Below are 21,266 nucleotides of genomic sequence, written 5' to 3' on the forward strand. Positions count from 1 at the left end.
GAAATGCGAAGCTGCACTGAGCCTGGGGGCCGTCCAGGTCCTGGGACCGCAGAATTCAGCCCCAAGACAGCCGGCCTATCCCCAAGTTGGGTCGGGTTTCTGGGCCTTCTAACATGTCTTTGCACCGTGGATGCGTTTGTTTCCCTGGCGGCCACAGCAGAGGGTCGCAGAGTACATGCGCCGTGTTCAGTTGCGGGAATTCCAGGCTTGACCGCGCGACCCCGGGCTGCAGTGAGGGCTGGGCGAGCGCCCTCGGTGGCGGGGAGACAGGGTCCACTCCGCCTGGGCGCCGCGGGCAGAGGGTCCGCTCCATCGCCTCTGGACGCACCGCGCGCCAGACGGCGACTGTAGGCGCCCCATCTCTGTGCTCCTTCCCTCCCCCCCTCCGCTCCATCCCCCCAGGCTGACCAATTCAAGTCACCACAGCTGATCTCCTGGGAGACAATGGAAGTCCAGTTCCTCTCCCCTCTCCGCTCCGACCCTCCTCCAATCAGGGTTTTCCATTGTGCAAGTTCTCGGCTCCCTCGACCTCCCCCATCCCCTCCCCCAGATGCCGAGACTCGGCTCGGCGCGGGGCGGCGTTGCGTTTTCAGCCCCGTCCAGACTCGCGGGTCCTTATTAAGGGCCGGGGCTGGGCTGGGGCGCACATTCCCTCCCCGGCTCAGACGCGGCTCGCCCGGCCGCCTCCTCCCCCGGCCATGCGGCTCCCCGCGCTGCTGCTCTGCGCGCTCTGCTCCGCCGCGTGCGCCGCGGACGACTACGATCTCCTGTACGTGAACTTGGACAACGAGCTGGACCTCGCGCCCCTCCCCACCGACGCCCGTGAGTCCCCGGCGTCCCCGCCACTCCACCGCGCGGATCTCCGGCGTTAGCGCGTTTTGGCTGCAGCGCGGCTCCGTCTCCCGCGCAGACAGAGACCGCCGCCGACGGCGCACTTTGATCGTTAGCCGCACAAAGGCGACTTGGAAGACCCACTGGGTCTGTGCCGAGGGGTCGGCCCGGGTCGTTCTGGAGACTCGCACACACATCTGCCTTGGGGGTGTCCTTCAGAGGAGGGGTGCGAGGGGCAGGCAGTGACCCGGGGACCCCAGGGAGGCGGGCAGTGATCCGGGACCACGCTCGGGGAAGGCCTCGGCGGCCCGGTGACCGCGCGTGTGTGTCCCTCTCCCTAGCCACGCCATGCGACTGTCGTCGGGAGCCCTCGGAATGGGACAAGCTGTTCACCATGCTGGAGAACTCGCAGATGAGGGAGGCCATGCTGCTGGAGGCCACCGACGCGGTGCTCCGCGGCGAGCTGCAGCGGCTGCGCGCGGAGCTGGGCCGGCTGGCGAGTGGCCTGGCCAGGCCGTGCGCCGCGGGCCCCGGGGAGGCCCGGCTGGCCCGTGCGCTGGACGAGCTGCTGCAGGGCAGCCGCGATGCGAGCCGCCGGCTGGCGCGCTTGGAGGGCTCCGGGGCCCCGCGCCCCGAGGCGGAGGGAGAGGCAGCGGGCGAGGCGGCTGCCGGGCTCGCCCTGGGCGCCGTGCTGCGGGAGCTGCGGGAGACCCGGGCGGAGCTGCGGGCTGTGCGCCGGTGGGCGGCCCGCCGAGGGCTGCCAGCAGGTAAGGACCGCGGGGATCCGGGCGCCCTCCCTCCCGCGTTGGCCGCGATCGCGCCGGGTTTCCCAACGGGGCGCGCGTGGACCTGAACGTCCGCACGCGCTCACCACGCGCACACCCCCGTCCCGGGCCGGACAATGGCCTTTCAAAACGATCCCCGATCCGAGGAGCCAGTGGAGGGCTGGGGACAGTAACCCGCCCAGCCTCCACACAGACCCAGGGTCCCCCCGCGCGGCTCCGCCGGTCGCCGCTGGAACTCCGCCCGACGGTGATAACCGTGACCCCGCGGCGGCTCGCTTCCCTCCGATCGGGATTTCCTCCCCTAGTTCTATCCGGCTCTGTCCGCAGGGTAGCTCGGGTTTCCCTCTCTGCGTCAGGCTGTCTCGAAGAGGAGCTGAGCGGACCCGCCCTCCGCCGGCTCCTCCCCGCGCCCTCCGGGCCTGTCCCCCAGGTCCCAAGCTCGGGCCCGTGAAGTCGGCTGGGCCGCGAGGGTCAGGGGCATAGTGTGGGGATCCGCGAGTGTCAGTGACCCTCTCCGCCCGGGGAGGGGGTGGAACAGACGGGAGACCGGAGGTGTCAGCTAGAGGAGGAAGGGGGAGGAAGGGAAGGTCCTAGAACCCAGAAATGACACTTCAGAAGTCAGAGTTTCTACACAATGGCGAGGTGAACAACAACAAAACCAACCAGCTATGTGCCTTGTTTCAGATGGTCAGTGCGAGGAAATATGACCTGAACTTTTTATGAGAAATCTCACAAACAACACATTTGCAAACAACGCTCTCTCCCCCGCCCCCCTCCCCCACCACGTCATTTCCAAGAGAACTAGGAGGGATCCCATTCCTGAGCCCCCTCTGAAATTTCAGAAGCCATGTCAGGATGTTAGTCTGTAACTAAGTACTGGAGGATCGCTTGTCAGAAGAGTATTTTCTTAACTACCAAGTAAGCCTCAGAGAAAAAGCATCAAATCCAAAACAGAGTAGGTCCTCAGTGACAAGGAAAACAGGGCAATCTTGTCATTTTCAATGCACAGATTCTGTTTGTCTGTTTTGCAAGCCATGGACAGCCATGGGGCAAGTAGTGTATACAAACAAACACTGGGAGAAGCTGCTCTGGTTTCCACCCTCTCCTCTGCACATCAGAAGGGCTGGAATCCACAGTCTACACCCCATAAATCTTCCCCCTGCCTCCGGCCCCTGCCTCACTCCTAGGGGATGCAAAGCATCTTGTTGGCCTTGTAAGAACCTGGTTTTAATTTTGTTTAGTCTTTGATAGAATAACTGAAAAGACTTATTAGCTAAAAGTCATTTCATGAGTGTGTTTCTTGCCATTTTAAAGAAGAATCCATAGAGTCTATTATTGGTCTTCTTCCCCACCCCCATCTCCAAATTCCACAGAAACTTCCCAACATGAACTTCCCCCAAACACTGTACCCCAACCAGAGAGAAAGTGGGGTCTCCCAGGCACCATCAAGGACTCTGTGGAATGCAGATGACTGGCTGGCCTGGTGTCAACAGGAGCTTAGTTAGTTATGTTACAGGAAGCTCCCTCTTTTTTTTTTTTTTTTGCCAGTCCTGGCCTTGAGCTCAGGGCCTGAGCATTGTCTTTGGACTTTCTCAAGGCTAGCGCTCTACCACTTGAGCCTCAGCACCACTTCTGGCTTTTTTCTATGTATGTGGTACCAAGGAATCGAACCCGGGTCTTCATGCATGCTAGGCAAGCACTTTAACCACTAGGCCAAACTCCCGGCCCCAGGAAGCTCCCTCTTGAACACATCTTCACTGAAACCTAGGGGAGGTCAGAAGGCCTCAAACACCCTCAGATATGGCCATCTCTGTCCCATAATCTTTACTGGATCTCATTAATGGGGCAAGTAGAAACTCCACACCAAGCAAAATCTCATCAAAATGCCTAATTAAAAATTAAGAACCTTTGACAGAACAATTAGAATTTTCAGGGATGACAGGACCAGTTGCAGTTATTAGTTAGTTTGTTCGTTTGTTCATTCCTTCTTCCCCTCCTCCCATTCTTTCTTCTGTTTCTTCTATTGACTGGGGCTTGATTTCAGGGCCTGGATACTATCCTTAGCTTTTTTGTTTTTTTTGCTCACGTCTGGCACTCTACCACTTGAGCCATGGCTTCACTCCTGGCTTTTTACTGGTTCATTGGAAACATGAGTCTCTTGGATTTGTCTGCTCTGGTTGGTTTTGAACTGTCATCCTCAGATCTCAGCCTTCTGGATAGCTAGGATGACTGCCTTGAACACTGGTATCTTGGCTTTTGTGTTGCTTTTAGGTGTGACTTTGCTAGATCACAATATTCTCTTTGACTATCATTGAGAGATTAAATTTACTTTTGTTTACCGTTTTCAGGACAGAGCCTGGCTCAGAACCAGCTGTCAGGTTGTAACATAGACTACCAAATTTCACATGGACATTGGTTTCCCTAATTTCTCTTTATATGCTCTAGAAATCACCATCTTAAGGCACATCTTCTGTAGGCTGTTTTAAATGAACACCCAGCTTTATGTTAATTCTTTAAAAAGTCCCTCTCTCTGGATACATATTCACCAGAAATCTGGGCTTAGCTGTGAAAGATTTTAGCACTATTGCTCTCTAAACACACATGTAGGTCTTTCTTTCCAGCTCCCAGACCAGCTGTGTGGCCTTGAGCGGGACAGGTTAACAGCAGACTGACCTCTGGCCTGATATGGCTTCTTCCTAAGGCTCTTCTACAGAAACATGCTCTCCAACGAGGCCCCTTGAAATTCACTACTCAAAGACTTCCCCAGCACTGCTTAACTATTGAGCTCAAGGTCTCACACTTCTGCTAGGCTTCTCCCTTGCAGCTGTTGCTCTATCACTTGACCCATACTTTTTCCAGCTTTTTGCTGGTTCACTGGAGATGAGAGTTTCACACTTTTCTGCCTAGGCTGGCTTTGAATCATGGTCCTCAGATCTCAGCCTCCTGAGTAGCTAGGATTACAGGTTTGAGCCACTGTCTGTAAAAGTTTTTATAGGTTTTTTTTTTTTTGAGTCAAGTAAGAGCATTTAAGTATGTCTTTTTGAGTACCACATACCTTTTTTTTTTTTTTTTTATACAGACTCACACAGGGCAAGGGGCTTTAAATACATAACACTAAGGCCTGCAGAAATTAGGAGGCTATGCTCCAAAAGCTTCACTGACTGCAACAGCACCATAGAAAATTGAATTGCAGTCCTGTATCCAAATGTAAGGATTCTGTTATTAGGATGCAGTGGAGTGTATCTGTTAGGGTATGAATGTGCTTTGGCAGACAGACAGCCCAAAAGTTAAAAGCCGCATTTAAAAACCCCATCAACTAGACATTCACAGATAAATTATTTTTGCCTTAGTTTGCTCATCTGTGAAGAGAGAGTGGCTCATGCCTGTGATCCTAACTACTCAGGAGACTGAGATCTGAAGTTTAAGGTTTGAAGCCAGCTGGGGCAGATGAATCCATGAGACTCTCATTTCCAGTTAAACAGCAGAAAGCTAGAACCGGAGGTGTGGCTTAAGTGGTAGAGTGCTGGGCTTGACCAGAAAAGCCAATTGAAAGCCAAAAGTTCTGAATAAGTCTCAATATTCACACACACACACACACACACACACACACACACACACACACACACACACACAGAGGCACACTTTTATGGTTAAAATGACATAAATAGCTGGTCACAAGTGGCTCATGCTTGCAATCCTAGCTACTCAGGAGTCTGAGATCTGAGGATTGCTGGCTTTTGCCAGCCTGGGCATGAAAGCCCCGGAGACTGTAATTAACCACAAAAAAGCTGGAAGTGGCACTGTGGCTCAAGTGATAGAGTGCTAGCCTTAAGCTGAAGAGCTCAAGGACAGTGCACAAGTCCAGAGTTCAAGCCCCAGGACCGACAAAAAAATAAAAAAATAAAGACTTAAATAGATTAGCCAAGTATCTGTCCCTTGGAGGGTGTCCAGTAGACAGTTGTCATCATAGTTGTATGTTTTTGTCTTTCAAAGGGTGATTTCTACAAACTCAGCAAACATTTACAATCATCCCTAAATGTGTGGTATATGAAGATCTACTAGCCAGATGTGGTTAGTATGTTATAGGAGCTCACATCTATAATCCCAGCTACTCAGGAGGCTGAGATCTGAGGTTCAAAGCCAGCCTGGGCAATACAAAGCGAAGAGACTCTTATCTCCAATTAATCACTAGAAAATGGGAAGTGAGGCTGTGGCTCAAGGTTAGGGTGGTAGTCTTGAGCTGAAGATCTCAGTGACAGCACCCTGGCCCAGGGATAGGGTGGTATCCTTGAGCTGAAGAGCTCAGGGACAGTGTCCAGGCCAGAGTTCAAGCCCTATGACCCATCCCTCCCCCCAAAAATCTACTCCCCAGTTCCATCAAATGGCTACAAAGATTGGGTTATGTTCATTGCGTTTCACTGTTTGTTATTCAAGGAACCTGGGCAAGGCGAGATCATGGGACTGAGTTGAGCTCCAAATCCTTGAAAATTACAGAATCATTGTCTACCGTTAACTCCATGTAACTGGACATAGTAGAGAAGCAGCAAAAGAGACAACATGCTGATTCCGAGTGGTTCTCATTCTTGTGTGGGCTGAGCCTGGTTGGCTGAGTTTTTCTTCTGTTTGTGCACTTTACCTCTCTGCTCAGGGGCTTCAGGAAGTGTGAGGCGACACTGTCCTTATTTTCTTTGCGGTCAATAGACTGAGGCCTCTTCCATCACGATGTCCTGCTTTGGAAGTTTCTCAACTATAGAGATGAACATAATGATGCCACTTAAAAATGCCAGAACCATTCAGAAGGAACTTGCATCTGTATATGTTTCTCATATTCTTCTTCTTTTTTTTTTTTTTTGTTGGCTCTGGTAGGTTGTGAAGTCGCCATCTTATTCCCAATGCGTTCCAAGGAGATTTTTGGAAGTGTGCATCCTGCGAGACCCATGAAGCTGAGGTCGTTCAGCGCGTGCCTTTGGGTCAAAGCCACAGATGTCCTCAACAAAACCATCCTGTTTTCCTATGGCACGAAAGGGAATCCATACGAGATCCAGCTGTACCTGGGCTCAGGCTCTGTAGAGTTGGTGGTGGGTGGAGCGGCGCAGAAGCTGGTGGCGCCTACGGCGGTTCCCCTGGGAAGGTGGACTCACCTGTGCGGCACGTGGACGACCCAGCACGGACGCGCGTCCCTGTGGGCGGACGGGGAGCTGCTGGCCAGCACGGCCCAGCTGGCCCCGAGTCACCTGGTTCCCGAGGGGGGCATCCTGCAGATTGGCCAAGAAAAGAACGGCTGCTGTGTGGGCGGGGGCTTTGACGAAAGCTTGGCCTTTTCTGGAAGGCTCACAGGCTTCAACATCTGGGATCGCGTCCTCAGCCCGGACGAGATCCGAGAGACGGGCGGGGAGGAGTCCTGCCACATCCGTGGGAACGTGGTGGGCTGGGGGGTCACGGAGATCCAGCCCCACGGGGGCGCGCAGTACCTCTCCTAGTGCTGCCGCGCGCGTGCCCCCCCGCGCCTGAAAGAGAACCCACGCGCCAAGCCTGGAAACCTCCACGGAGCAGGAGCACTTGAGACTCGCGGGAGGGAAGCTGAGGTCAGTCGGGATTTATCCTGGCACACGCGGGGGACATTGGAGAGAGCCCTCCGAGATGCGTCCCTAGGCTTCACCCACAGTCCCCAAGAATGCGCGCCCCGGTCAGATGAACCCTAGAGTCTGTCAGAGGGGCTGTGTTGTGGAACAGAGGGACAATTGTTTTGTTTTCCTTTGGTTAATTTTGTTTTGGCCAGAGTTGTATTTTATGTTGGAAGGAAAATGAAATGAGATTTGTAGGTCTTTGTTCATTCTTATTGGTCTGTACCTTATTATGAAAAAGGAAAAGATGGCAACTCGTATTTGTACATACCACAGTGTGACTGGATAACACACGAAGGGAGCTTAGGGGTTATACCCAAATGTCACTTTTTGAGAACATAGTCGTATAAGTTATATTGTAAAATGAGTTTGTATTAATTTTATTTTTATAAGACTACTGTAAATAAAATGTTTTATGAGATTAGCTTGTGTCCTACTGAATTTGTGTGTGTGTGTGTGTGTGTGTGTGTGTGTGTGTGTGCGCACACGCACATGTGTGTGCTGGGCATGGGGCTTGAACTCAGGGCTTGAGCATCTTTGCACAAGGCAAGCAGTTATGTGTGGTGGTCACATGCCAGAATCTAGTTCTGAGCAATATTGAAGCATTATATGTGACTGCCCCTCTCTGATTCTGCGGTGATGGTAGCTGAACTGCACTCAGATAACAAACCATTACACAGACCCTGCTCAGGAAGCAGAATTAGTGTTGCAACAATCTTAAGTGTTCCCTTTACCATACAGGCATGTTCACTTTTACCTTCCGTGACATTTGCCTTCGGGAGGTGTATATTTGATTTAAAGACAGGAAAACACTCAGCAGATCACATAACTTAAATGTGTGACTGAGAGCCTATGATTCTTTTCTTTTCTTTTGCCAGTCCTGGAACTTAAACTCAGGACTTTCTTTGGCCTTTCTCAAAGCTAGAGCTCTATCACTTGAGCCACAGCACCACTTCTGGCTTTTTCTGCATATGTGATTCTGAGGAATCGAACCCAGGGCTTCATGCAAGCGAGGTAAGCACTCTACCACTAGGCCACACTCCTGGCCCAAGGATTCTTTTACATTGAGTCATTTTCACAGTGTACCATACAAATTGGGTATTAGGCAAGCTCCACCTACTGTGCAACCCTGTTTGCTGGTGAAGTGGAGAAGGTACCTGCTCAGACTGGCTGCACATTCAAGGCTGGGCCAGCAGACCTGAAAAGGTTTTCGTCCATTCCAAATGGGGTCTCTCTCTCCGTTTTTATTCATATTACATTATGTTTCCCATGTGTATTAGTATTCAGGTTAAATATTCCTAATAAAATAAAATTAATAGCTCATTACCTAGAGGATTGGTTTAGTAAATTATTTCCTGGCAATCTGTAATGCAGTTACCTTAAAGCTGTATCACGGAATTTTTTTAGAGATTGAGCATCCCTCTAGGAATTATTAAGGCTTACAAATGGGCATAGCTCTGACTGCAATAATTTATGAGGGACCTGGTATATAGCAGGTACTAAATTGCTGCTGATAACAGATTGAGGATAACAATGATGATGATGATGATGATATTTGAAGAATCCCAGAAATCATGGTGAAGAGTAGACTGAGAATTATTCCAAGTATAGATGCTTTATTGACTTAATATGTCCTATGTGAAACATATTTTTATTGCTACATTGGAGTGAATTTTCTAACTCCATTTCTCTGAGACCGCTCACCAAGCAGTGTTTTGAACTTTGTCTCATACCAAGAAAGAAATGAGATAAAGTTTATGTTTATTTTTAATTACCTGGACGGCCTTTTCTAGGATGTTGTCAGTAAATCAGAGAGAAGTTGAAACTCTCAAGAGACAATATAGCAATTTCTTCCCAAAAGATTTTCTTAGTTATATTTCCAGTCATTGGAGGCCATCTTGTGATTTGTGCCAGGGGCCTAGGTAGAAGGTGTGTTGAAAGGGAGGACTTGTTTCTTAGGACCCTTTCTTTAGAGATGCAGAGGAAGAGAGGTCACTGCTTTCCAACCAGATACCAAGGACGAACATTGCATCACAGAGGTCCTGATCAATGTGTGCAGTCAAGGTCTCCATTAGCCCTCAAAATGATCAGTGAAGCCCTGAGATATGCTCCTAATAATGCGATGCAAGATGAGGTGCTCATCTGCTTTTATTTCCCAGTACTGGACAGGTGGCATGGCCCTTCTGCATATGGCAAAGAATAAGTTAACTTAATACATTAAAATTCAAGTGGAAGCACTCACTATTTGTCCATTTTAGTTTATGTGAATTTTAGTTTATTTAGTTTATTAGAATTTTAGTTTATGTGAAATATTTTTTTTGTGATGTTGCTATCAGTTTTTATATTTAAGTGTCTGTGTCACCTGAAATTAAATACACATGCTATGGACAAATCCCTTAGAACAATTTATTGAATAGTTTACTCTTCTATTGCAAAGATTTGCAGTATTCAGGTATCCATGGGCTTACTTTTGTCCCTACTCTCTCTTTGTTCATGCTACTACTGGCCTGTTCTTGTACCTGCAGAGTGCTCTCTCCATTGCTAGGATTTTACGACATATGTTGAGGAAATTACTGCTTTCTCCTCCTGCTGCACATCTCCTATATTCAAAAATTGGCCAGAATATTCCATGTTGTTTTTCCTATAGCTTTGTCATCTTTTATAGGAATCTCAGGTGGTATTTTACTAAATTGAAAAGTGACCACTCTGCTATATCAACTTCTTCCATCCAGGACACAGTATATTGATGTATTTGCTTATCTTTCATTTGGCTGTTTTTCAAAACATAATTTTATACTTGGTATAAAATTAAACCAAGTATAATTTCTACTTGGTATTGTGTGTTTTTTTTGCTATAAATACTATTTACCTTTCAACCTCATATAATCTTAGTTGCTCAAAAGGCTGAGATCTGAACAACATGATTTGACACCAGCTGGTCAGATAAATCTGTCAGTCTATCTGCAATTCATTGGCAAAAAACTAGAAATGGGACTGTGGCTCAAGCTGTAAGAGTTCAAGCTCTGGTAATGGTAAGAGTAAAAACAAACAAACAAACAAACAAACAAATGACTATGTATATATTTTCAATGAATTGTTCTTGGGTTTGGGCATCACTTCCTGCAACTTTACAGCAATTTATCTTATTGTGTCTAAAACCCGACTAGGAATTATTTGGGGTTCACACTGCAGAAAATCTTATTTTCTAGATATGCTAGTCATTTCCTTTCTTATCATTATAATGTCCATTTCTTTTTTCCTGTCTAGGCTAGGGTTTCTAGTGCTCTAGTAAACAGAAATCAATACAGTAGTACTTTTTTTTTTTTTTGCCAGTCCTGGGCTTGAGTTCAGGGCCTGAGCACTGTCCTTGGACTTTCTCAAAGCTAGAGCTCTACCACTTGAGCCACAGAACTACTTCTGGCTTTTTTCTATGTATGTGGTACCAAGGAATCGAACCTGGGTCTTGGTGCATGCTAAGCAAGCACTCCACCACTAGGCCAAACTCCCGGTCAATATAGTAGTACTTTTGTCTTCATTGTGGCTTTACTGGTACATTCTCCATTAAGTAAATAAAGACCCTTCTAGTAGGTTAAGGAAGTTGCCCAAAATTACCAGTTTGCTATTCTTTTCATGAGGTTACTGAATTTTATAAGACGATCCCTCTGACCACATGATCTTCCCTGTTGATACTTATTGTGGGGAAATTTCACTTTGAATATTGAACCATCCTTATATTCCTGGGATGAGCACAGCACGGTATTTATGCATTTCATAAAGTGGGAATGGCAACAGTTTCTTCCTTACAATTTATGAGATGTTGGCATTGTGATTATACCAGCTTTGGAGAATCAGGTAAAAAGTACTTCTTTTTCAGTTATTTGGAACAATTTGAACATGATTGTAATGATCTATTCCATATTTGTTCAATTTGAAACAAAATTTTAATTAAAAAACGAGTAGATTGTGGGCTGGGAGTTTGGCCTAGTGGTAGAGTGCTTGTCTAGCATGCACGAAGACCCAGGATCAATTCCTCAGCACCACATACATAGAAAGAAACCACAAGTGGTGCTGAGGCTCAAGTGGTAGAGCTCTAGCCTTGAGAAAGCTCAAGGACAGTGCTCAGGCCCTGAGCTCAAGCCTAGGACTGGCACAAAAAATGAATAGATTGATTGCAATTTACTAGTACAATAATCCTATTTGATTTGTGGATATTCAGATTTTCTATTCCTTTATGTCTCAAGTATGAATCACAATGATACCTACAATCTCTTTACGATTTCCTTCTCACAGGGAGAATTCATAGGATAAAAAGTAAGAAAACTGTGTGATTAAAATAAAATGAATTTGTAGTTAAACTTAATGTAAAAGTTAACATTACATCTGTAATATGAGTAATGTAAAGTAGCTTAAACTACTGAAATGATTGCCTTCAGGGACAAGTATACACATCTATTTGATAATTAACTCATAAACATGTAGAAGGCTTTTGGTTTGGAATCAGGGACAGACGTATGTGTAGTATAATTGTGAGAAAAATATGAGTAGTGAAATAATATCCACCAGATCGAAGGGTAGATGCCACCGAGACACTGTAAGAGGAGACTGGCTGGGAGTCATCCGGTCAGTTTTTTTAGTCAGCATTTTAACATGAGTGGCACTGTTTATAAACAATTAGATGACCAAGACCTTAAGAAACTTATGGGTACATTCAGATTTAAGCAAGATTATCTACTAAAATCTTGCCATGGAAAAACACTAACAATCTCATAAAAGCAGATTTGTAGAAGAAAACACACATATGGCCTTTCTGCTAAGGGTTGTTAAGGATTGTTTTACATAAGGCCTTAAAACAACAAAGAAACAGCCAGAATAGGGAAGAAACTGCTCCATATGCTGAAAGAACTCTGATTATTTGAAAAAAAAAAAAAACAAACAAAAGTCTTTGGAGATTTAGTGGACCATAAGCTCAAAAGAAGTGAAGGATGTGATTGTCTGGGAATTTGCTTTTTGGATATGTTAGGCAAAATGTAGCTTCTTAACAAGAGGCTATGTGTACTTGGACAATCATGGCTAGCTAGGGGTGGCAGAGTGACAATGAGAGAGCAGGGAGACCAGAGGGCGTCCTGGAGGCAGGACTGAGTCAGTCAGCTGGCAGGAGTTCTGTGGTTGTTAAGGCTGGGGAAGAAGAGGGGTGGGGTGGAGAAGTGAGGAATGGTAGTCGAGCAGCAGCGTTTGAAAGCTTCTTGTGAGAAAGAGCAATGTGGGGTTATACCCCAGGGAAAGGCCTCACCACACGTGGGAAGCCACAGGGAAAGAACTTCTGACTCAACACAGGGATTTGTCCCAGGATAATGTAGACTGTCACAGGAAATAACAAGTTCTCTGGCACTAACGGGCTCAAATAGAAGGGGACAGTCAGGACTTTCTCTTCACTATTTTAAGCTAATACTTATTGAGACCTATGTGTGGGCCCCGTTTCATGTAATTGCCTAGACAAATCTGTTTGTGCAGAAGGAAATGAAGGCTCAGAAAGATTAAACATGCAATCAACCTTTGGTAGAGCTGGGATTTAACTGTAAAGGAGGGTTGTCCAGTGACATGGCCAAGGCTGGAATTTGGCTTTGAGTTCTCTGAGATTCAGTGAGCCCATCTAAAGATGATACAACGGGCATCTGTCGATTCTCTGTGTCCAGTGTTGGCTCCTGGCCACAGCCTGGATTTCTTCTGGGATCCACTCCTTCTTAACTCCTCACCTTGTGGTGCTGCCGAAGCCCACTCCAGCTTCTGCTCTCAAGGTGGCTCAGGCCTGTAGCCCAGCCATTTGAGGCACAGCATCCACTGGACTAGCAATGGGTTGGCTTAGAAATGGTCATGTGGCTTCTGTCAGGTGAGAAAAACTGAGAATGGCTGTGGATTTTTTAATGCAGTTGATGTTTCTGATGATGGAGCCTGAAAGCTGGGGTGGTCCACACTGTGAGACACAAAATCAACCAAATCCACAGAAGCAAGCTGAGCCACGGATCCCCAAATAGTTATAATGGAAGCCTGAAGTTTGCGTGCACCTCTTAGTCACATCGCAGGTCTGCAAATTGACATTCCAGTTCCTCTCTGTCTCCATTTCTTCTTCAAAGTTCCTTTTACTTTTCTTCAAACCATCAATAGCAGGGGTCTTCTGTTACATAATACTGCTCATTGGAGACATGGTATAATAAGATTTCTGTCATGGAGCTCTTATGGGTATCAAGTGATAAAATCTACCATAAGAAATGCATGTAATAAATGTTAGCCTTGTAGTTATTATCAGTGGTGTTGTAATTATTATGATTGGGGAGTTGACCTTTTATTTCTTTTCTTTCTTTTTTTTTGAGGAGTATAAACTATGGGAGAATAAAGGTTAGAGTACTACAAGGTAAAGAAGGTGTAAAGGCTAGGAAAAGCACTACAAGAAATGAAAAACAGGGCTGGGAGTTTGGCCTACTGGTAGAGTGCTTGCTTGGCATATATGAAGACCAGGGTTCAATGCCTCAGTCCCACATACACAGAATAAAAAAGCCAGAAATGGTGCTGAGGCTCAAATGGTAGAGCTCTAGCCTTGAGAAAGCGCAAGGACAATGCTCAGGCCCTGAGTTCAAGGCCCAGGACTGGCAAAAAAAATAAAAAAAGAAATAAAAAAGGAAATCTCAATGATGATTTCCAAAACTGTTGGCAGGAGATGGAAGGCAAAGCTTGCAGAACAGAAAACATAATGACTCAGTCACACAAAATTCTTCTGCTTTGCAACCCCAGAGAGTGACTGGAGAGTTTTACAGTTACCTCAGTTCTAAAATCCAAAACCTTTTATAGGTCTAATTGCCACTTTTATGGTAATTTAAATACTGCCTGATCAAATAAACCAAGTCATTTGTTTATATCAAATGCTTGCAATGAATTTAAAAAGTGTATTTTGTGTTTCAAAGATTCCTTTGTTATTGAAAAAGCATCAAGAACAAACAAGTGGATGAGCTAAGCTCTTGGCAACTGTAAAGACATAATTTGATTCTTTTTTTTTCTTTCATAAATTGCTTACTTACAAGTCTTACTATTATGGTTTTAAAATGCTTAGTGAGTATAAAAATTCATCCCCCAAATTGTTCTCAAGATGGTGAAAAAAAAATTGTCATTGTTCCTCTGGACTTTTAGCAAATTTAGAGCAAATGAGGCTCTCAGTTTGATCCTGAAGGATCTCACTTCACAGGGGGCTCATGTTGACTCTGAGCATGCAGAGGGGCTTGTGCCAGCCATATCCCTGAGGGGCTGTGTCAGCTGTATATGGGAGGGTTTGTGGCAATCATATAATGGGCTGAAATACTCATGCATTTTTATTAATGAGGGCTGGGGACATCTAGGTGCATATTAAATAATGCAGCACATAGTTCTTTGCCTACCAATACAAGAAAAAAAAATGGTTTCTAATAGAAACCAAAGGAAAAAGGAAAAAGCAGGCAAGTGTTCTGTCAGCAGACTTCCTTCAAATTTCATTTGAATGTGGGCATAGGCATCAGAGGTGTGCTGAGCTGGTTTTTCACCATTTCTTATTTGTTTGTCTGTGGTTGTGTTCCATGTATTTGCAAATGGTTCCCAAGCCAGGTTCCTGTGTCTGTATGCATTTGCTATAAAGGTATTGTGCATTTGCACAAAAGGTATTTCTACTTTTGGAAAGAAAAGAAAGAGGAGAGTTTTCACCCCACTGAGAGCTGCCACGCGAGTCACACCCACGCGAGTCACAGCCCCGGGTCCACGGCTGGAGGCACGCGGTGAACGGGGTCATGGGAAGGAGACCCCCAGCCTGGGAAGCGCAGTGCTGGAGGAAGCAGTAAGCCCTGGGTGGGTCATCTGCCAGGGAGCAGACACGGACTCTGCCAGCAGGTGACTTCCCACCTAGTGGGCCAATGAGAGCCTCCACGAGCCTGACCCCAGACCTGCCCGGCCCTCCGCGCCCAGCTCTCCATGCGCCTGGCCCTCTAGCATGGCTCTCCACGCGCGCGCATGGCGCTTCCCCGCCAACCTCTTCCTCCACAGGCCCCTCGCCCGCCCAGCCCCGCACTGCACCTCGGAGGACGCTCGACACCACGGCCTCCGTGTGACCGGCCAGTGGTTCCGCGTCGGCGATGGCGGCCAGCGACAGGTAGTTGGATAAATTCCTGCACAGGTCCTGGCGGCTGCGGGGCAGGAACTTCACGGCGATGGGGACGGCTAAGGCCGCGACCGGGGGCCGGTGGTAGTTCTGAGGAGACAGGACAAGCAACAGGCCCGAGTCACTCACTAGCTGAGCCCCTGGAGGACGGTTGTGAAAGCACAGACACCCGGGCATGGTGGGTGTCAACCTGAGTGGCATTAGTGGAAAAAGGACAAATCTCCAGTGCTAACTGTCTCGGGGCACCTGGCGCCAGGAGAGGGGACCGGAGGGAAACCCAGAGCCTGGACTCCAATCCCAGGCCTTCCCCAGTCTTGGGGTTCACGGGGGTATCACCCAACTCCAGATTCCCCCTCCGCAAGACTCCTCACCATCTTTCCAGTCAGTCTTGGACAGGCCGGGTGCTGGCAGCCCACATGGGTCATCCTAGCTGCTCGGGGTCAGGGGATCACAGGGTGGCCTGCTCCCAGCCCGAAAAACAGTTTCAGAAACCCTGTCTCCACAGAACAAGGTGGGCACCATGGCGTGTGTCTACAAAAGCACAAATAAGGGATGGAACTCCAGGCCCTCCTGGGAAAGAGAAGTGAGACCCAGCAAAAGAGGCAGAGATGTGGTTCCAGAAGCAGAGCACCAGCTAGGAAGTACGGAGCCCTGGGTTAAAACCCTAGAACTGCAAATGAAATAAGGAAGTAGATGATGGATGGATGGATGGATGGATGGATGAATGGATGGATGCATGCATGCATGCATAGATAAATAAATAGATACTGGCCAGTCTATGATCCATAGATCACAACCTGGCACTGACTTCTTGGCTCAGGAAGACCTCTAGGCTTCTGAGGGTCACCGACTATGTTTCAAAGAGGTCTGGGTTAAGGACCACAATCCAAACACAAGCAACTGGCATCTAGGTTCAATTCACAGAGATTGCAGCATGGAAGGGAAACGTGGGCTGGCAGGGATGATGTTTGGGCAGCTGTTCTGTTTGTTCCCTCCCTTTCCCTTGGTGGAAGATTCCTGGGTTTCTGATTGAACATGGCTAGAAGTAGCACTTCCCAGACCATTTTGTGACTGGATGTTGCCAAGTCAGTTTCAGGATAGGAGTGTGTGTGTGTGTGTGCACGTGCGTGCAAACTCACATACGTGTGCATGCACTAGGGCTTGAACTTGGGGCCTTTTACTCTCACTTGGTGTCTGAGTTCATGGATGGTACTTCACCCCTTGAGCTATGACTCCATTCCAGGCTTTTTATTCATTGGAGATAAAGTGTTTCAAACTCTTTAGCGGGGAGGGGGAGGGGGGAGCTTGGGGTTGCTTTTGATTCATGGGTCTGCAGATCTCAGCCTTCTGAGTCAGGTGTGAGCCACCTGTGCTTGGCATGTGTGTTCAACTTTTCTCTTGCTCTGGCTGTGAAGGAATGTGTTGCCCAGTGCTGTGTGCCTGCGACACAATAGAACAAATTGAGCAATTAGCTAGATCGTAAGAGAGAGAAACCAGGCACTGTGTGTGGGAGAAAGAGCTTGGGTTTGTGACACCACAGAGTCACCATACCAGCCCTGGATGGCTATTTCTGTGTTGTTTGATGAGAAATGTGATAAATTCTGTTGTTTAATTTGTAGTTCTAGTTTAACATCTTTATTATGGCATCTGTATCTTAAGACCAAAAGCCTGGGCCACTTCTGGTCTTAAAGTTTCTCTTGGAGCTTAAAGAGAAAGCTAAATCCTTAGATAGTAAGAAATAGAGGATTTCACCTTTCCCAAATCAAGTCCTACCGAAAGGACAGAAGAAACAACACAAAGCAAAGATCCTCAGTGGTACATAGGTCCCTTGAGGATATTATGTCATCTTGAAAGTGGTGGCAATTGGGGCTATTTATATGGGAGAAAACTGTCTTCACCTTTATACCAGCCACAGCAGCAATCAGTGCTAGATACAGTGTGTAAACGTGAGCAGAGTAGACAGAGGTGGAAAAGAGAACAGGCAGAATATCTCTGATGGCCTCAGGCCTACCCAGAGACCAAGGTATCTTTAAACCGAACTCAAAAACATTAACAATGAAGAGAGAGAAAAAGTTACAGAGTGGAAGAAATTAAGAACCGCCAGTCATCAAGTGACAGCATTTTAAAAGAAGAAGGATAACAGCCCAAAGGAAAGAAATCATTAGCAATGCACTAATCCAGCAAGTCTACTATGCCTAAAGTATATAAGAAAATCTCCAAATCTGGGGTGAGGAGTTCAACCTAGTGGTAGAGTGCTTGCTTAGCATTCACCAAGACCTGGGTTTGAGTCCTCTGTACCATATACATAGAAAAAAGCCAGGAACGGTGCTGTGGCTCAAGTGGTAGAGCTCTAGCCCTGAGAAAGCCCAATGACAGCACTCAGGCCCTTAGTTCAAGCCCCAGGACTGACAAAAAAAAAACCTTCCAAGTCTATGAGACACAGGAAACAACCCAATAGAAAATTAGAAGACATTTCACAAATGAAGATACCCAGACAATCTAAAAGCATGAAAAAAAAAGCTCAATTTCATTAGACAAAGTTTTGTGTAACTGAAAATTAATTCAGGCATGGTTAACCATTTTTCTGAGCTATCTTATGTCATATGAAGGAGTTGAAATTCACCTGTAAGTAGACTGAGAGCATAAATTCAGTGAACAGTCTGTGCAATGCCACCATTTGTTTCAGGATTTTCTGAATGTTGATGGCACACTATAGTGGGCTCAATATGGCAGGGAAGAAAGCATATAGAAGTTAACCCATTCACCCAATTTTTCTCCGAGAGTTTCATCAAAGAGCTCCCGGTGTGTCTGATCTACTCTGGCTCTTTTGCCAAGGACAGCCTGCAGGTAGAGAGATGCTATGTGCTTTCCATCAGGAGAACAGCCCCCCATGTACATCTACTTGTTGCTTGCTGAAAAACAAAGGTATTGGCATCAAAACTACCAGACACCAGAGGTTTTAAGCTTTGGGATGAACAGCCCTTCTGAGCATCAACAACACTGCAACCAATCCAATCTCGTCTTTACAACAATCTTAGGTGATCTGGAAAAAAACAGTGACCAGCTATTAAAGTCTGTTTCTGGTTCCAATCAAAATGTATAACCTCACCCCAGATGACAAGTGCCATTAGTTAAACAAACAAACTCAGTTTTTTCTATTTCCCTCCTGCATAGGTCTTGGGCCTCTCTCAAAGGACAGGCAAAGGAAGAAAATATCAAGAAAAGAGCAAATGGTTCCCATGAACACCAAGGAATGGCCGCCAGAGCCTCTTGGACCCGGTGTCTAGACAGTTCCTTGGGCATCGAGAAGTTGAGGCTCAGCTACAACTGACAGGATGTGAGTAAGGTACCAGGACGCCAGGATGACGCTGGACAGAGGGTCCTGGGGCCCCAACAAGTGACAAACAACCACCTCCCAGCACCCAAGCCTCACTTTCAAAGACATCGAGATCCCAGACCCATAAAATTCTTTTATCTCTCAAGTGATTTGGATCACAGATATGGCACACAGTCACAGAAAGTCTGGTGGCTCTGATCCTACAAATGCACCCTGTCAGCAGCAGCTGGCAGTGTTAGAACCCCTGGCACGGATACGAGCATCCAGTGCTGGGGCAGGAAGAGATTGAGTGAGGTTGCTTTTGGGGACAGCTATATATCGCTGGAGAGGTGAAACAAAAGGGCCTTGTTCTACTGTTGCCAGCAATCATATTTCTTAACTAGATGCACAACAATTGGTGCTTCGGGGGCAGATTTTTTTTTCTTTCAAAACTGCACTTTGGGAACATTTCCCAGTGTTTTAAGATAGGAAGGAGGCAAGCTAGAGTAGACTCTTCTAGCTGTGTACGGTGTCACCAATTGAAAAGCGTGCTGGCTTTCAGGTCTGAAATTCAACTAAAGAGCCATAGAAAATGATTGAGCTTGAGAAATACTCAATGACTAAAGCATGCTTCTTCTAGCACGGGCACACTTATTTTTTGAATTACCTATAAAGTGCCTGGTTCCTAGCATCCGGGCTGAGTCAAAAAATTGCCTGACACCATTTTCCAGGGGGCTCTGTGACAGATGATAAGGATTCAGACCCGAGGAACAAGAGAGGTGATGCCTGGGTCATCTCTTACCCTCTAGGCCTCTGTCTGAGGCTGGGATCAGATCCCGCTCCCACTTTGGAGAGACAGCAGTACCATTTCTACCTCAGAGCCCATTCATTTGTTTTGTCACTCAGTGAATATCACTGGAGCATAAGCTCTGCACTGGGTGCTCTTTTAGGTGCTGGATATACTTCAATGCATAGGGTAGAGCTAGGTGATCAGTAAATAATAATAATAAAGAAATAATTGATGACCTTCCTACTCTGTGAGAAAGTACTGAGTGCAGGTGGTGACTGCAGCAATCACACTGAACGTTCACGCAGCACTCGCTAAATATTTTATCTTTATTACTGTGCGTTTATTCCTCACCACAAACTCATTCTGGCCAGGAGAAGCTCATACGAGCTCCCAACAGGCAGTTCCTGTTGTCTGCATTCCACATATGAGGAAACTGAGGGCAGAGAATGAGGTATTTGGTCAAGATTACACTGTCAGTGATTTGTAGAAAAGAGAGTGCCTAATCTTAGCTAATCTGAAATTAGCAATCTAATCTCAATACTATTGCAATCTAATTGCCATAGCTGCTCCCTGCTCTGTAGATTTTTAATCCTCTGCTCTCTGCTCTCCAGGGGACTTTGTATGCCAGGCTGTCTTGCTTTGATTGAAGGAGAGGACCCAACCAGCCTGATGCATGGAGCCAGGGGATGGAGGTGGGCCTCTCTAAAAGAGGGAAACACATGCGTTCTGATTTAGGAATTAGTCCTGGGAAGACCCTTCGATTATGTTTCTGTTTAAGCATCAGCAGAAAATCAGGGACATGTCTTGGGCTTGATAGAACTTTCTCAGTCTATTACTTACCAGCCTTCTGGTTTCGTGACTGATGGTTTCTGGAACGTGCATGCACGCGCACGTGTGTGTGTGTGTGTGTGTGTGTGTGTGTGTGTGTGTGTGATATTGGGGATCAAGTGCAGGGCCTCACACTTGCTCTACCACGGGAACCACACCCTCCCTCCATCCATTTCTAGTTTGTTTTTCAGACAGCACCTCATGCTTTTGCTTGGGTTGGCATCAAACCAGGACCCTCCTGTCTCTGGGGTGCCAGGTACACACCACTAAACTTGTTTGTCGGTTGAGAGAGGATCTTTCTCACTTTTGCCTGGGCTGGCTTGGAACCACAATCCGCCCACCTCTACTTCTTGAGCAGCTGGGACTACGAGTATGCCACTATGCCTGGCCAGCAGTGTCCCCGGATAGGGCCTATGCTGTCCACAGCTGTCACATGCTCCCGCAACTGCCAGCCGGGCATCCAGCTGCATGGGAGAAGCACCCACCCACCTACCTGCAGAATGCAGCTCATGATGTCGGATGCATGAGGAGCATCTTCCTCTTTCCCCAGAGGTCTCAGGCTGTGTTCCAGGCAGGCATCCCAGAGCCCTACTAGGGCCTCGGCGTGCTTTTCAATGGACCCTGTCTCTCTGATGGCTGTTGTTATTCTTGTGATACAGACTTCAACCACTGCCTGGTCATTGTTACTGGTGTGATAATCCTGTTTGGAAAGGACACCTTCATGTTAAACAGAATTCTACAAAGTCATCCCTCCAAGGAGGAAACACTCGTTCAGTCACTGAGAAAATGGGAGCCATGCTGAGTGCTGGGATGGGGGGTGAGGGCCCATGGCCCCATGTAATATGTACCTTCTTCCTCAGCTATGGAGCACTTGGCGCAGGCAAAATATCTCACAGTCCTAGAGCACACAGAGAGGAGA

At 47.1% G+C, this 21,266-nt stretch overlaps 2 protein-coding genes across 4 annotated transcripts in view; one reads left to right on the forward strand and one right to left on the reverse strand.

Moving 5' to 3' along the window:
- Positions 1-21,266, reverse strand: part of Veph1 (ventricular zone expressed PH domain containing 1) — a 101,535-nt gene that overhangs the window by 71,582 nt on the left and 8,687 nt on the right. For 2 of the 3 annotated variants that reach the window (XM_090333582.1, XM_090333414.1), the window contains exons 2-3: positions 20,841-21,047; positions 15,329-15,503 (exon numbers count right to left, since the gene is read on the reverse strand). In XM_090333582.1, the coding sequence (XP_090189708.1) occupies positions 15,329-15,503; positions 20,841-21,047 (382 nt within the window). Of the gene's footprint in view, positions 1-15,198; positions 15,209-15,323; positions 15,504-20,840; positions 21,048-21,266 lie in introns of all 3 variants that reach the window. The other variant, XM_090333493.1, reaches the window with a different exon arrangement.
- Ptx3 (pentraxin 3) lies at positions 699-7,659 on the forward strand. The gene is made up of 3 exons (XM_090333294.1): positions 699-822; positions 1,173-1,598; positions 6,483-7,659. The coding sequence occupies exons 1-3, from the start codon at positions 699-701 to the stop codon at positions 7,094-7,096; spliced, it is 1,164 nt and encodes a 387-aa protein (XP_090189420.1). The 3' UTR covers positions 7,097-7,659.

This window comes from Megascapheus bottae, chromosome 1, assembly GCF_031878675.1.
Source record: "Megascapheus bottae isolate mThoBot1 chromosome 1, mThoBot2.hap1, whole genome shotgun sequence".
Lineage (NCBI taxonomy): Eukaryota > Metazoa > Chordata > Mammalia > Rodentia > Geomyidae > Megascapheus > Megascapheus bottae.

Bases quoted from the DNA above. Each gene is read 5' to 3' on its own strand.
- Ptx3 (XM_090333294.1), top strand. From the start codon at position 699: ATGCGGCTCCCCGCGCTGCTGCTCTGCGCGCTCTGCTCCGCCGCGTGC. The intron at 823-1,172 runs GTGAGTCCCCGG...CCCTCTCCCTAG, and splicing joins GCCCCTCCCCACCGACGCCC to CCACGCCATGCGACTGTCGT. The intron at 1,599-6,482 runs GTAAGGACCGCG...TGGCTCTGGTAG, and splicing joins CCGCCGAGGGCTGCCAGCAG to GTTGTGAAGTCGCCATCTTA.